This window comes from Canis lupus, chromosome X (assembly GCF_048164855.1).
Source record: "Canis lupus baileyi chromosome X, mCanLup2.hap1, whole genome shotgun sequence".
In the NCBI taxonomy this organism is placed as follows: Eukaryota; Metazoa; Chordata; class Mammalia; order Carnivora; family Canidae; genus Canis; species Canis lupus.
In genome coordinates this window covers 41,383,482-41,399,817 of record NC_132876.1, presented here as the reverse complement: position 1 = coordinate 41,399,817, position 16,336 = coordinate 41,383,482, and the positions used below count along the sequence as shown (strand labels likewise).

General features: G+C 40.2%; 1 protein-coding gene across 1 annotated transcript in view; it reads right to left on the bottom strand.

The window, feature by feature from the left end:
* Window positions 1-16,336, bottom strand: part of GUCY2F (guanylate cyclase 2F, retinal) — a 99,195-nt gene that overhangs the window by 71,923 nt on the left and 10,936 nt on the right. Inside the window, exons 3-4 of the mRNA XM_072818338.1 lie at window positions 2,903-3,257; window positions 1,212-1,296 (exon numbers count right to left, since the gene is read on the bottom strand). Of these exons, the coding sequence (XP_072674439.1) occupies window positions 1,212-1,296; window positions 2,903-3,257 (440 nt within the window). The remainder of the gene's footprint in view (window positions 1-1,211; window positions 1,297-2,902; window positions 3,258-16,336) is intronic.

Below are 16,336 nucleotides of genomic sequence, written 5' to 3'. Positions count from 1 at the left end.
AGTACCACCTGTTAGAGTTTCAAGCCAGAATTTCACAGACTTGTTAGAACACCAGAGCTGGAAGGGCTCTTAAAGATCACTTAATCCAATCCCTTCATTTTAAAAATGAGAAACTTCTGACCAAGAGAGGTTTTGTGTCTTGTCCAAATTTACACAGATGCCTAATACACTCTAGACATTTTTTTCCTCAGAACTTGCCAAAATAGCTCCACTCCATTTCCCACCAAGTTCATGTCATATTGTTGTCAGGATCACTCTTACAAAGAGATAACAAAGGTGTGGTTAGCAGGATGGAAAGAGTAAAGTGGGAGGGAAGAGCTGATTTCACTTTTCATTTTTACTTTCCCCCAAATTGTCTTAATATGGGAAGGGTTCCACCGTTAAAATGCAAAGATTATGAAAAAGGAACATCATATTAAGCCATCTTCAGCCACTTGTCCTTGACCCTGAATTCGTTCATCAGAGTAGTCGGTCACCTGTCATGGGATCTGAGGGAGAAAGACAAAGACTTGATGTTAATGATGATATTGATGATTAGCCAGGATAGCTTTTGTCCAAGGAAGAACAGTGCGAGTCTGGAATATGATACCCTAGGCAAAAGGTCTGAATGTCAAAGTGAGGATTTGAGGCTCCCAACAATCATCAGGAGAATCCCATGTGCCTAGAAAGTAGGTGAGACTTTACCACTTGTTGAGCGCCTACTATGAGTCAGGTATTACACTAGGTGTTTTACCTACTTTATTTAATCCCTTCTACAATCTTGTGAGCTGGTGCCATATTCCCAACTCTTGGATTCTAGCCAAAGTCTGACCAATTCTTGGAATTGGTGAACATATCCCGATTCTAGTTCTACGGGTCCAAACCATTTGTGGAAAAAAGTGGGTAGAGGAGGCTCTGCCAGTGGAAAAGGAAGCACAGATGGGGAGTACACAGGCCCTAAAGGACTAGTTCTCTTATTTCATGATAGTGGGTAGAGCCAGATCTACTCACAGACAACAACACTGACAACACAGCTGAGGAAGTTATTCTTGGCATCAGGAAAACACTTTACTCTAAATGGGGCCAGTAGGGAGGGTAAATCGCTATGGAAAACAGAAAATCAGTGGGTCATGTAATGAGGAGATTGTATTGAAACATGACTTCCTGGAAATAAATATTAACAAGGCTATTATGTGCTTGTACTTTTGTATACAAAAAGAACAAAAATGTACCTTATAAAGTAAGCAAATCCATTAACAGACAGCAGGGCTATCAGCAAAGCAAGGCAGACCATCACAGCAAAGGCAGGGTCGATGCCTGTAGAGAGCAAGAGGAAGAATGGCATTATCAGGCTGTAAATAAAGGGCACCACGGAGCGGCTCCTCATGCTTTCTGGTGAGTGTAAAATCAAGCCACATCTACCTAACTTAATTCCATTTTTCTACAGCACAGTATGTCTTGTTGACTTTATGGACGCAGAAAGCAATTTTGCCGTTCTGAAGCAAAACCACTCACCACTCTGACAATAACAAATCACAGGAATTAAGGCTGACCCGGGTGTTTCTTTGGAGGAAAAAGTCCACGAATGAAAAACTTTGAGAACCTTAATTTAAGTTGGATAGCAATAGAGTTCTTGAGAATAAATGTTATCTCACCATGAAGGGTAAGTATTCTGCCACCTTCATAAAATAAAAGACCTTTTAAATTCACTGGAGCCCATAGACCTCGTAAGTAATAGATGGAAAACACAGCACTTGTCCTTCAAGGGTGAGTCTGATTTTGATAATTAGGGTTTCATTGAGATGTAAATTGGCCTCTAGAAAACCTAAACATTTGGATGGATTACTAAGATTTCAGAAGGAAATATATGAGGACGCTATTATAAAGGCAGCCTAGGTATGTCACGGTCAAGCAAACTAGAAATTGAAGTCCATTTCAAATAGATGCATTTGATTAGAAGGGCGTGGTATATGCTCGCATTGGAATATTTTTTTTATTTATTTTTATTTTTTTTAATTTTTTTTAATTTATGATAAAGAGAGAGAGAGAGAGAGGCAGAGACATAGGCAGTGGGAGAAGCAGGCTCCATGCACCGGGAGCCTGACATGGGACTCCATCCCAGGTCTCCAGGATCGCGCCCTAGGCCAAAGGCAGGCGCTAACGGGGTTCCCCGCATTGGAATAATATGGATCCTTCCAAAGTTCCCCTGCCCTCTGGCTCTCAGAGATTTGATGGAGTTTTCACTCTTCTTCAAGCTAGAGGAGTTCCATCAATCAATCAAACTGCAAGTACTTATTGGATGCAGACTGTGTTGGTTGTGGGGAGTGGGGGGCATAAGAATTATTAGCTATGGTCCCTGCCCTCAAGGAGCAGTATGTTTGGGAGGGGGAGACACAATCAATACACAAGAAACAATTGAAAAGCAATTTTGTGCTAAGCTGTAAGGTACAGATTTTTAGTTCAACGGGAATTCAGAGAAGAGAGGATAGAGAAATGGTATTTCTGTGGGTGGACCTGACTGGCAGGATTTGGATATATCAAGGGAAGGTGATCTTTCTAGCAGGGGAAATGATCACAGGTCATAGTTGACAACAGACCAAGGAGAAGACTCATGTCTTCCTCTTTCTCTTCCTCTTCATAGGGAGATCCTTTTGAAAATGAGTGGGGGTAACTTTTAAATTGTGATTATCAAAAAAAAATAAAAATAAAAAAATAAATTGTGATTATCCAAAGCTGCAAAGTACCTCTCATTGTCCTCGTTATTTTAAATTAACTACCTGGAATGCCAAGATGTTTATCTCCCCTGAACACAAATGACTCATTCTATGAGTGTTCAAATGTTAAAATCTGCCGTCTCTTGAAGAGGTTCCCTGGTAACCCACGCTGTGCCCAATTGACCACCAGTGATTTTTCCATTTCTTACCTCCTCGACAGATCTTCCCTTCAGCAAACCAGCATTTTGCATCTGCTCGAGGGGGACTGTCACCAGGGAAGTGAATGGGGGTCCCTCTGAACTGTAGCAGCTCCGTTTCCATGTCCACGGTATAAGTACTATAGAGTTCCCATTCTTTCCAGTTGGTGTCCAGGATTACATATTCTGCAATTCCATTTCCATTTGAATCTGTCCTTATCAACTGGTTGAATCCATAGAACTGCATGTTTCTGGAATGCTGAACCAGGCTGGCAGCACTAGCCGGTCCATTTTCTTTCAGAGCATTATTCATGGCTTGTGCGATAAAGTAAATTGAATTGTAGATGGTTCCAAACAATGGTGAAACCTATTTTTAAAAATTACAATTATCTTGAGCCCCAGTTGCCCTAGAGCAATCTCAGAGTGTATTCTAAGCCTGTGTTCGTTATTATGGGCTGCACATCTGAGTGGAGGAGAGCTATGAAGACCCAGAGGAAAAAAACAATGGTTTCTGAGGACTTGCTTGGTTTCTCCTCTGAATTTTTCTGTTTTTCTCCCCCAGGCCTTCACATCTTTAAATGTATCGAATATGACAATTTTATGAGCTAACCAAGTAATACACAATATATTTTTATGCTCCTAAACTAAGAAAATGATTTAGAGTTATAAAGGGCGCTAAAAAAACAAGTATAGAATAGACAAGAGTCACTCATAGGAAATTTACCAGGTTAATTACTGGTGCATTATGCATGGTAAAATCATTTTGCTGGCACTACTAGAATGGTAGGTGTGTGTGTTAAGACTGTAAATAATGTGTCTCCACAGCCCATGTCTGTGTCCTGTCTTAGTCTAAAATGGCTCTTCTCCTAGACACATGCTCCCCAGAGAAAGTGAACACTAGAATACAGTTTGAAACACATATTTCTCCCCCACACACACACCCAAATACAGAGCCAAATATTGTAATGTATGGAGAATGTGGGTTTTAATCAAGAAACCCTATACCCTGTTGGTGTCCAAAGCAACAAAGCTTTGGTGAGAAGCCACTGTAAAGTAGTAAGGCTTCTATGGTGGACAGCATGACTCTGCCTGCTATATAAATACAGAAAAGCAACAGCATGGGAGTACTGAGCCTAATGCACTGCTTCTTAACCGAATAAATTTGGTTTGGGAACAAACTTGTATCTCTTCCAAAAAGGTAGGGAGGAAGAGAGAATGATCCCTCCCTTCACCCCGCCACCCCCACCCCCACGGACCATGGCTTCATGGTTTTCCATAACATTTCACTTCTGGGATGGAGTTCAAGAAAACTATAGTCATACCATTTTACTGAGCTTCAAAGAAAGTTGATACTTGCTACTTTGGTTTCATGAGGTCTAAAAAGCTATCTTCCTGTAATAACCTTCATCTGAATAAAAGAGTCTAAAATAGAGTGAATCAAAAAAAATTAAAAAAGAAAAATAAATAAAAATAAAATAGAGTGAATCATTTTCATGTTGGAAATACAAGTCAAGATGCAGAGAGGTATAGTAGCAGCTAGCAAGACACTGCCAGGCCTGGTTAACGTAGAGCAGAGGGTTTTCAACTACCCAAGGAGTGTCAAAAATACAAATGCCCAGGGCACCTGGATGGCTCAGTCAGTTAAGCGTCTGCCTTCAGCTCGGGTCATGATTCTAGAGTCCTGGGATCCAGCCTGTGCATCATCTGGCTCCCTGCTCCATGAGGAGCCTGTTTCTCTCTCTCTGTCTGCTTCCCCTCCTCCCATTCCTATTCTTTCTTTGCTCACTCTCTCTCTCAAATAATTAAATAATATCTTTAAAAAAAATACAAATGCCAAACCCAACCCAGACCAACAAAATGAGATACTTTAGGTTTGGGACCCAGTAATCAGTATTATTAAAAGCTCCCCAGGTAATTCTAATATACATACAGGGTTTAAACCAACAGTACAGAAGATGACACACTGGCCTGTGGTCTCTTCCTAATGCCAGAATATTAGGCAAGTCACTTAGTCCCTCTCTCTGGGCTTCAGTTTCTTCCTCTCTAAAATGTTTAGAAACACGAAGGTCTAAACCTTGGAGATCATCTGGTCTACTTCTCTTTCTTTTTAACAGGAAAGGGAGATGCAGAGTAGTTAAGTGATTTGTCATGGTCACTCCCTTGGGCATACAATCAGGACTAGAACCCAGGTTTTTTGTTTCTTAGTTTAGCTTTTTTAATTTTTTTTTTATTTTTTAAGTTTTTTTTTTTTATTGAAGTAGGTGTTACCTGTGGTCTTCTTTAGGTGTGAACCCCTGTGAAATCTCCCAACACTTGGTCTAGTTCAGGAACCAAATTTAGCTTGCAGACATTTCAGTTCTGACTGTATATGAGTTTTTTTTTCATATCTCTGATCTTTTAACATGAGAGCATTAAACAGCTCAATCCTTAGCCCTCTTTTCTATTAACACTCACTCCATTGGGGACCTCTTCTGGTCTCATGGTTTTAAGTACCACATGTATGCCATCAATCTCAGATGTATACCTCCAGCACAGACCTGTTTCCTAAATTCCAGACTCTTAAGTCAACTACCTACTCTGATATCTCTACATGGATGTTAAATTTCAATGTACCCCAAATCGAGCTCCTGGTTTTCTCCTTAAATCTTCCTGCTTCATCTGTAATGAGTCTTCCCCCATTTTTGTTTAGAGTTGCTCCATGCTTCCAATTGTTCAGGCCAAAAACCTTGCCCCGGATAACAGAGTTAGCTAAGAGCAGGGCAGAAAGCAACACGTCAGTCCCCTGAGCATTTGTTCAGTGATCTCTCTCCACCACCCTGCCTTAACATGCACCGTAGAAACAGGCATGGAGAACAGATGGAATGTGCTGCTACCCAGGCATCCACACTTAGTTGCCCAGCACACATTGAGGTTCTCTTAAGGGACTTTCATTAACTCTCCCTTTTGACATTCTCAGATGCTCCATTTAATTGTCTTCAGGATTTCTGCAAGAGCTTGCCTGATTTCTGGGGCTTTCGTAGGTTATGACAATAAGTTAAGGCTGGAAGGTGGAGTATAAAATCAATACTAGTAAAACAAATGAGTTAAAAAAAAAACAAAACACAGGGCAGCAAGCCCCTGAAAGCAGAGAAAATGCTAGTATGCTGTTTTGAAAGGCACAGAGCCTTCTGGGAAAGAGACTGCATCTACCTACAGCCAAAAGTTAAAATTGAAGCTATTAAAAATGACACCCTCACCTCAGAGTTGACCCGTCTCACAGGATTTTCAGCTGGCCAAGCTATGCTGCCCTTTATGTTCTTGGATTGACTCCTGTTAGTGCTGACTGACAGCAACTTTCCAAGACTACTGAAACCTGAAGCCTGTTTTTCAGGATTCTCTATCCTCCACCACACATCACGCACACACACATGCACACACCACATGTGCGCATGTGCACAAATGGGCGTGCATGTTCACACGCACATAGCCACAAAAATATAGTAGAATGACCTAAAGCTAAAGGAAGGAGCATAGCTATAGCGATAGCATTGGGTTGCAAAAGAACTGTCACAATGAATGGCCCACTCTCGCTGTGAGGGCTTGGATTTGTGCTCCAGCTTGTCTGTGTTGCTGTTTCACCCACTGTGCTCTTTGGCAGTATAAATTGCTGCTGCCCATAAGTCAAAGACACACTCTGTTAGCATTGGTCACAAGAGGTCTCCAGCTGCAGATACTGCAAATAATGAGAGAACGAAGAGGTAGAAGGTGGAGCAAGGGAAGAAAGCCCTCTCCACCACCTCTGTCCCAGCTTCTGGCTATAGCTCCAAAGAAGCAAAAAGGGACTGGCAGGAATTTCCCTCAGGCGCTGACCTTGTTGACATCACAGCCCAGATTGGTGATCCGACTCATAAATCTATTAGTTTTGCCTGCTGTATAGACCTGAACCTGATTGAATGAATTATGAATAAATGAATGACAATTGATTGTTTGTTATTCAGAGACTTTAGCTAGCTCTACCCTAGGCTTCGTGGAGCTTGGTATCCAAGAAAACAAGGTCTGGGCCAGGAGCAGCGATTTTCAAATTTGTTCAATTTAATGGTTCATGCTGTTGTTAAGTTGACTATCATCAGTTCAGATTTACTGTGCTTGAAAGACACAAAAACTGACTTCCACAGCATTTTGCCCTTAGAAACATACATGGAAACATACTTGGGCTGGAAAGCAGCATTTGAAGGACAAGATGGTAACATCTCTTTTAAACAAAAAGGCAGGCACGTGCAGGCAGGGATAGAGAAACCAAATGGTAATCAAATTCCTGTTGTTAAAGGTAGTACTTCCAATAATACATGATCCCAAACCTTGGACTTAGCCAAGAGGCGGCCATTATCCAACCTGTTTGATATGATACTCATAAACACAATACCTTTATTTTTATGGAAGGATTTCTTTATTTCTTTTTTTTAATTTATTTTATTTTATTTTATTATTTATTTATGATAGTCACACAGAGAGAGAGAGAGAGAGAGAGAGGCAGAGACACAGGCAGAGGGAGAAGCAGGCTCCATGCACCGGGAAGCCCGACGTGGGACTCGATCCTGGGTCTCCAGGATCACACCCCGGGCCAAAGGCAGGCGCCAAACCGCTGCGCCACCCAGGGATCCCGGATTCCTTTATTTCTTAATAGAATGATGTACAAAGACATTTGTAGCCACTGTAAGCTGCAGTCAATCTTTCCTGACAAGTGTCTGCTGGACCCTATCCTGGAATGCTTCAGTACTAACCACATCCCCTGCAGCCTACTATCCCCATGCCAGGCACCCATATTTTTTTTTTAAATTTTTTTTTTATTATTTATTTATGATAGGCACACAGTGAGAGAGAGAGGCAGAGACACAGGCAGAGGGAGAAGCAGGCTCCATGCACCGGGAGCCCGACGTGGGACTCGATCCTGGGTCTCCAGGATCGCGCCCTGGGCCAAAGGCAGGCGCTAAACCGCTGCGCCACCCAGGGATCCCAGGCACCCATATTTAAGGTAACAGAAAGCAATGACTATAGGAGCTTCAGGTCTTCCCTGAGCTTGCTGAGAAATCCAGAGGATTTCCTTTGCTTAGGCAAGTAAGGCTACATTTGGAAAAATTATTCCAAATGTGTGTTCCAGCAATATGCATTTGTAGCCAATAGAATTTCAGTGAAAATAAGCATGGGGAAGACAACAAAAGTAAGGGATGCAGGCACTAAAGCTTTATTTCAGAATCTATTTCAGATGTCAAAATTTAAAGTCACAAAGTGATAATCCTTGCCCAATCATCCTGAGACTAAATCAGGAAATTTTCCCTGGCTTCCCACTCCCCAATCTCCCCATTCTGATTTATTGTTCTCTTTTCATGGGCCCTCATAATGCCCTAGCACCTCCTATGTTAAAGGAAAACAATCTAAAAACCCCATTCAAATAAAAGTGTTAGTCACTTAAGAATATTACTTTGAATAAAGCATTGGACATGGGACACGGTGTAATTTTTTAAAAGGCTAATGCGTGGGGACACCTGGGTGGCTCAGCGGTTGAGCGCCTGCCTTCTGCCCAGGGCTTAATCCCAGAGTTCTGGGATCGAGTCCTGCATCGGGCTCCCTGCATGGAGCTTGCTTCTCTCTCTCCGCCTGTGTCTCTGCCTCTCTCTCTGTGCCTCTTATGAGTAAATAAATAAAGTCTTTAAAAAAAAATAAAGCCTGATGCGTGGTTAAATGGTCAAGTTCTGGTAGCAAATTAGTGTTGGAATCCGAGCCGAGCTCTGCCACTTGCCAGCTGTATTACCTTGGAAAAGTTATCTCGAGCCTTAGTTTCATCATCCATAGAGTAGAGATAATAATGCCTGATTTGTAGGCTTGATCTGAGGATCTGATGAGACCATTTATGTTAATTACCTGGTACAGAGTAACCACTGGATACCTGAGAGCTGCTATTGTTCGTACTTCAGAAGAGAAACACAGAAGTCTAGTAATACCATCCTTGGAAGCAGAGTGGTCAAGTACCTTGTCCCAGTCTTGAATTTGTGAGCAATAGGTAAAAATCCCAATTTTTAAAATATATTTTTATTGAAGTTCGATTTTCCAACATATAGTATAACACCCAGTGCTTATCCCATCAAGTGCCCTCCTCAGTGCCCGTCACCCAGTTACCCCATCCCCCAGCCCGCCTCCTCTTTGTTAGTTTCCCAGACTTAGGAGTCTCTCATGTTTTGCCACCCTCTCTAATTTTTCCCACTCATTTTCTCTCCTTTCCCTTGTAACTCCTTTCACTATTTCTTATATTCCCTGTATGAGTGAAACCATATGATGATTGTCCTCCGATTGACTTATTTCACTCAGTTGTATTTTATTTTATTTTAAGATTTTTTATTTGTAAGTAATCTCTACACTCAAGGTTGGGCCTGAACTCACAACTCCAAGATCAAGAGTTGCACGCTCCACTGACTGAGCCAGCCCTTAAAATTCCCAATTTTAGACTCAGTGTTCTTAGCACCCTGAAATGGTAAAACTTTTGCCTTCATTGAGGGAAAGACTTTATTTCTATTTTATTCTCCATGATATAACCTGCAGAGTGCATAGCCCATAGTAATAATAAAAAGAACATTAATACGACTAATCATAAACATGTATTAAGGGGTTATTAAGTGCCAGGCAAACTCTTTATGAATACTAACTTATCTAATCCCACAATAATTCTATGAGATAGGTCCTATTATTATTCCCAACTTAAAATAATGAAAACAAGATGCAGAGAGCTTAAGTAAATGTACAGCACTCTGCCTTCAAAGCCCATGCTCTTAACTACCGTGTTATATTTGAGCCTAATAAATACTGCTAAATTAATTAACTGACTGTGCTAGACTCACCAATAACTTTTTCTGTAACCTCTTTTTTCCTTCATGGCTTCCTGATTGAGGATAGTGAGATCCAAATTTTTTTCCTCACTCTCCTCCTCCTCTCAAATATCACTCCCAAACAAGGAGAACAAGGAACAGAAACACCAACCCTCCATATTTGTTAGTAATAGAGGATGTCTGTAACTCTGACCCACAGAATAAGAAGATGCAAAGTGGTAACTGATTTAGCAGAATGGGGGGGGGCGACTAAACCCAAGTACCTGAAGAGGGGAATGTTGGTGAGCAACAAGTAGATTTCCCCCTTGAGAATTCCAGAAAGGCTCAGGAATTAAAGGCACCAAGTACTATAGAAGAAGCAGGAGTAAGGCAGAACTTTAAAGAAGGAACAGCTCTTTGAACATCCCTGTAAGGAGTAGTTAGACATCCGCCATCCCCACCTCTATTGAGAAGAGTCAGATCCCTGCTGGGAACAGGTTAAATCAATTCAGAGCTGGGACACCTAATTCAAAGAAGGTAAAAGTTAGGCATGCCACAAAAAAGAATAATGAAGTTAAAGTCTTTACACTTAACAATGAGAGTCCCAGTCTCCTTCCCCCAACAAGATTCCTGGAATAGTGACAGCCAGGATTATGACTCCCAAAGAGATGGGAGCATTCTTCCCTGAAGAAAGTGTAGCCCAAGAGGCAAGATCTACAGATCTTGACCAAAAAACTCCAGCTGGCCAGCCAATTTCCCTAAGCTGAAACTCGTTCAACAAACACACAATGTACATACACCTTCAAATCTGTCTCTTAGACCTTCACTCTTAAATACAGGCAACCAGGATCACGAGAGAAAGCTTCTAAAATGAAGTAGAAAGACCAAAACAAAGAAGCATGAAAATTAGAAACAGAGAAAAACACAGACAGCAGAAAAATACTTCAAAGAAAGTACAATTATAAAAAAAAAAAAAGAAAGTACAATAAATATTTTCTGAGAAATAAGAGAAAAAACTATATTTACAAAACAAAAGCAGGATGCCATTAAAACAAAATTGTCAAACCAGGAGGGCACCTGGGGGGCTCAGAAATTGAGCATCTGGGGGATCCCTGGGTGGCGCAGAGGTTTAGCGCCTGCCTTTGGCCCAGGGCGCGATCCTGGAGACCCGGGATCGAATCCCACGTCGGGCTCCCGGTGCATGGAGCCTGCTTCTCCCTCTGCCTATGTCTCTGCCTCTCTCTCTCTCACTGTGTGCCTATCATAAATAAAAAAAAATTAAAAAAATTAAAAAAAAAAGAAATTGAGCATCTGCCTTTGGCTCAGGTGGTGATCCTGGGGTCTTGGGATCGAGACCTGCATCAGGCTTTCTGTGAGGAGCCTGCTTCTCCTTCTGCCTACGTCTCTGCCTCTCTCTCTGTGTCTCTCATGAATAAATAAATAAATCCCTTAAAAAAAAAGAATCGTCAAACCACAAAAACCAACTCTTGGAAATTAACAATGTGATAGAAAAAATTTTAAAAATCGGTAAATGAGAATGCAAAATTGAGAAACTCTTTTAGGAAGAGTAACTTATAACAAAGACATGAATGATACAAGATAAATAATTAGACAAAATCAACCTAGGGGCACCTGGGTGGCTCAGCGGTTGAGCATCTGCCTTTGGCTCAGGGTGTGATCCTGGGGTCTCCAGATCAAGTCCCACACTGGGCTCCCTGCAGGAAGCCTGCTTCTCCCTCTGCCTATGTCTCTGTCTCTCTCTCTGTTTCTCATGAATAAGTTAAAAAAAATCAACCCAGATAATCCTATAAACAAGTAATAGTATTTCTAGAGAGATCAAAGACAGTACTGATGAGGAAATTATCAAATAAGTAATATACAAACATTTCCCAGATGGAATGAGATTGAAAGGCCCCATAATAGATCCTGCATAATATATGGCAAGGACCAAACATCATCATGAAATTTCCTAACATCAGGAATAACAAGATAGTCTTAAAAGCTTCTGGAGGAGGGGATCCCTAGGTGGCTCAGTGGTTTAGCACCATTCCAGGGCATGATCCTGGAGTCTCAGGATCGAGTCCCACATCAGGGTCCCTGCAGGCAGCCTGCTTCTCCCTCTGCCTGTGTCTCTGCCTCTTTCTGTGTGTGTGTGTGTGTATGTGTGTGTCTCACGAGTAAATAAATAAAATCTTTTTAAAAATTATTAAAAAATAAATTTAAAAAAGCTTCTGGGGGAGCTGGGGTGGGGCAGAGTGTAAAGAGGTTGCATCAAAGATTCAGGAATAGCAATGGCATTGGAGTTGTCAATGACAACAATGGAAATAAGAGGACAGAATGCCATGTCTTCAAAGTGCTAAGGGAAAATGATTTTATTTTATTTGATTGATTGATTTTAAGTAATCTCTATACCCAATGTGGGCTCGAACTCACAACCCTGAGATCCAGAGTTGCATGCTCCTCCGACTGAGCCAGCCAGGCGCCCAAGCGAAAATGATTTTTTAACCTAGATTTATATACTCAAACAATCAATCATGAAGATAGAATAATGACTTTCAGACATACAAAATTTCAAAACTTTACCTTCCATGTATCTTTCTCACTAAAGAATGTGCTCCACCAAAACAAGAGTAGACAACAAAAAAACAAGTCACAAGATTCATGGAATAATGGATTCAGCACAGAAAAAAAAGAGAAAGAGATTTTCCAGGATATTAGGGAGATCTTATCATAACAGTTTTGCAGAAGCTTTAGAGAACAATAAATTTATATTGGAACAGGTGGGTGGAAAGCCTCAGAAAAAACAAATGAAATTGATAAGGGGCTTTTACTATGTATAAAATTGTTCTGTGAAAATTCTATAGCTCTATCAATGTGGAAAGACTTCGAAATTCAAATTAAGGTAAACAAATTTAAAAACAAAGCAATTATTAATCCCAGTAAAAATCAAATGTTACATGTAGAATGATTTGTTACCACAGTATACTATGTGGATCAGCAATCAATGATATTTAGATAGGTATAATATTAAAAATAAAATATGAATTTAACTAAAAATTGTGGCATACCTATAAGGAAGCTTTGAAGGAATATAAGGAAGGATATAAGAGCTAAAAAATCCTCAACTGTAATTAGAAAGTCAAAAAATAATATCTAAATTGATTAATCAAAGGGCACCTGGGTGGCTCAGTCCATTAAGTGTCTGACTCTTGGTTCTGGCTCAGGTCATGATCTCAGGGTCGTGAAACTGATCCTCAAGTTGGGTTCCACACTGGACATGGAGTCTGCTAAAGATTCTCTCTCCATGGGGTGCCTGTGTGGTGCAGTTGGTTAAGCATCCGACTCTCGGCTCAAGCCCTGATCTCAGGGTCCTGAGATCAAACTACGCATCAGGCACCATGCTCAGCACAGAGTCTCCTTAAGACCTCTCTCCCTCTCCTTCTGGCCCCCCTCTTGCCTTCTCTTTCTCTCTCTCTCAAATAATCCTTAAAAAAACAAAACAAAAAAAAGGTTTTCTCTCCTTCTCACTCTGCCCCTCCCCATTTGCTCTCTCTCTCAATAAAAAAATAAATAAAATTAATTAATCAAGAGATACCAGAGAGAGAGAGAGAGACAGACAGACAAGTAGCAGTATAGTATTTAGAAACCCAGAGGTAAATGCCAGAATAAAGAGCTAAAAGGTCAAGAAAGTGATTGCTTCTGATGAAAGGTAGGAGGGAAGACTAGGGACTGTTTTGTTGTTGATGCAAACTTTTTAGCACTTCTTAACTTTTAAAACTACGTGCTCGTATCACTTTGACAGTCTGGTTTTACTTTTTAAAGAAGTAAAGGCATAAATTAAAAGAGATTGCAAGCCACTGCTATAGGCAATATAGCCTATCTGTAGAAATTTCAACTCCACTGGAAGTTATTGAGCAAGAGAGAAATACAGCCATGTTTTTCATTCATTTGTTTACTTATTTACTAACTGTCTCACTCTCAAGAATTTACACCCAATAAGATCAGGAACAAGCGATGCACTAGTAAATATTTAACTCTATGAGAAGGAAAATAGCTCTTACTTGTATCATTTACCAATTTCTGTGGTGTAAACACTCCCAATGCCTGATTTCTAGCTACCAATATGATGCCACTAAACACAGAATTGGGAAAAGATGCACACAATCAGCTTTTGTAAACTGGCTCCAACACACCACTGACAAGAAACGTGTCTTGTTTACTGTTTTATCTGGAGTTCAATATAATGTATGGCACATGGCAGGTGCTCAGTAAATAATTGTTGATCTGTTGACTGAATAGGGGAAAAACAACAGGAGCCCAGGGACAAACAAACAATGCACTACATAATTGGATCTAAGAGAATACCATTTGGAATTCTGAAAGCAAAATAATCTTGATAGCTGAAACTATTGAGAGATTTTCTGCCAGTAATCAAAATTTCAAGAATAAGGAGCTGAAAGGAGATTTTAACTAAGATGATAAGTATATGGTCATTCTGGCCCAATGGAAGAAAAAGTGGGAAGGGAGGGAGCTGTGAGCCAGACATTCTGCTAGTTACTTTACATATGTGACTTTGTTCAATCTTTGCAATAATCCTAGAAGATGTCGATCACTAACCCATTTTACAGATGAGAAAACTGAGACTCAAAAAAGGACACACAGCTAGTAAGTGGGAACCTGGGATTTAAACCCAAGTGTGTCTAACTCCTTACCATTCTGCTATAACAGCTGCCTTCAAAATTGTAGCAAAATAATTTAGGAAAAAGGAGGTTTTGTTTATCAGAAATGTGAAGATAATTGTCTCATTGCTCTCTCAATCTTTGGTTATGAAGGTATACCTTAGGCAACTGCAAAGTGGGGGTGGAAATGCATCCAAACAAGCTGTTTTATAAAATCTAGATTCTTTGTTTTAGGTCTATTTTCTTGTCTAAAGCAGAGTACAGGCTGCCTAGCAACCAAGATAATGGTGTCTTTTTTTTTTCTTGCCTTAATTACCTTATGTTTTCCACAAGTACAAAGAGATTGGATCAAATATTAAGAGTAGAAGGTCTGAGTTTTTTGTATCCATATATCTGTTCATATATATGTATGTACAACACACACACACACACACACACCCCTTTTTCCTTCCCTCAATTTCGTGATTAAAGTAAAAAGACTCAGTGTGTATGTATGTGGTGCCATAACATTGGCTAAAAAGTACAAAACTTCACCATCTCTATGCTTGCCTATAAATACACCAAGCAACTGCTTTGAGCAACCATTCTTAGAAATTTAAGGGATTTTTCCAATTCTTGACCAAACTGACCATTTGTTTTTAAACATGTGTGTGTCTCCTAAAGGAAAGATTTATTATAAATATCTCAGTAGCAATAAAATTCAAAGTCAGCACTGTGAATATCTCTACTAATCACTATTTTATCAGAACAAGAATCAGCAAAATCTTTGTTATCAATATTTAAACTAAAGTTTTATATGAATAATTTGTTCAGAGGGAGAAGTCTATAGGATAAAGACATTAAAGGGTGGATATAAAGGAGAATATCATAGAAAATGTGAGTGTTAGATACAATCAGATGCCTGCCTGACAGCCTTCTTCCCTGCTAACAAAATCTCAATTCTGTTCATATTTTTTCAGCAGCCATAGGGTCAATCATGATGGTCTTGTTCCTCTTTCTAAATTACTGATTTAGGTATACATAGGAGACATGAATGTGATCAGGAAAGTGTGGAGAGAAGTCTGCTTGAGGAGCTTTTGGAAAAGATTTCCTCACTCTTTAGAAGCACAAGAAAAGGACATTCCCTATTTTTATCTGGAGACAGTTCCACCTATAATATATGATGGAACTGTGGCAGCTATCGTGGGACTGTGGCAGCCATCATGGGACCATAAGACCAACCAAATCATGATGATAAGATAGCATGCAATGGCTTGTAAAGTGGAAAGAGGAGTTGAACCTGGTTCATTGATAACATCATTGAGCTGATAAATTAACTGACCCTCGAGTTCCCATACCTTCAAATTTTGAAAAAAAAATTATTTGGGCCATTGTGTGTGGAACTCGCAGCCAGAAGCATCATAACTGATACAGTAGCTAGCAAATGCTAGAACTTTTACTCCTACTTGCATGTTAAAATAAATACTTCTAAAAATCACTGCCTTCTTCTATATCTGGCCTCCAACTTATAAAAAACCCCTCTGTATTTTTTTCAAATTTAACTGTTATCTTTGGCCTCCCCGCCTTCCTCCCATATCCCTTGTCTTCTTTGTATGTTTCCTCTTTTTGTCTTTGCTCTCCATTCCTTTCTCTGCTTTCTTCCCCTCCCCACTCCTTTATCTTCCTCCAGTCCTAAGTGTCTGTGACTTGAATCTGAAATATGTTTATACATATATTCCACTTATACACATGTAAATAGCATATCTTGCATATTGTGATGGAGGAATTCTTCCCCATTCCAAATGATTCCTTTCATACAGAGATAGCTCTACTAGCAAAACAAAAACAAAAACAAAAACAAAAAAACAAAAAAACACCCTGACCTCTCTTCACCCCCTTACTGATCCCTTCCCACAAAGAAGGAGTGACTTAACCTGACAGGTTAATTTGGA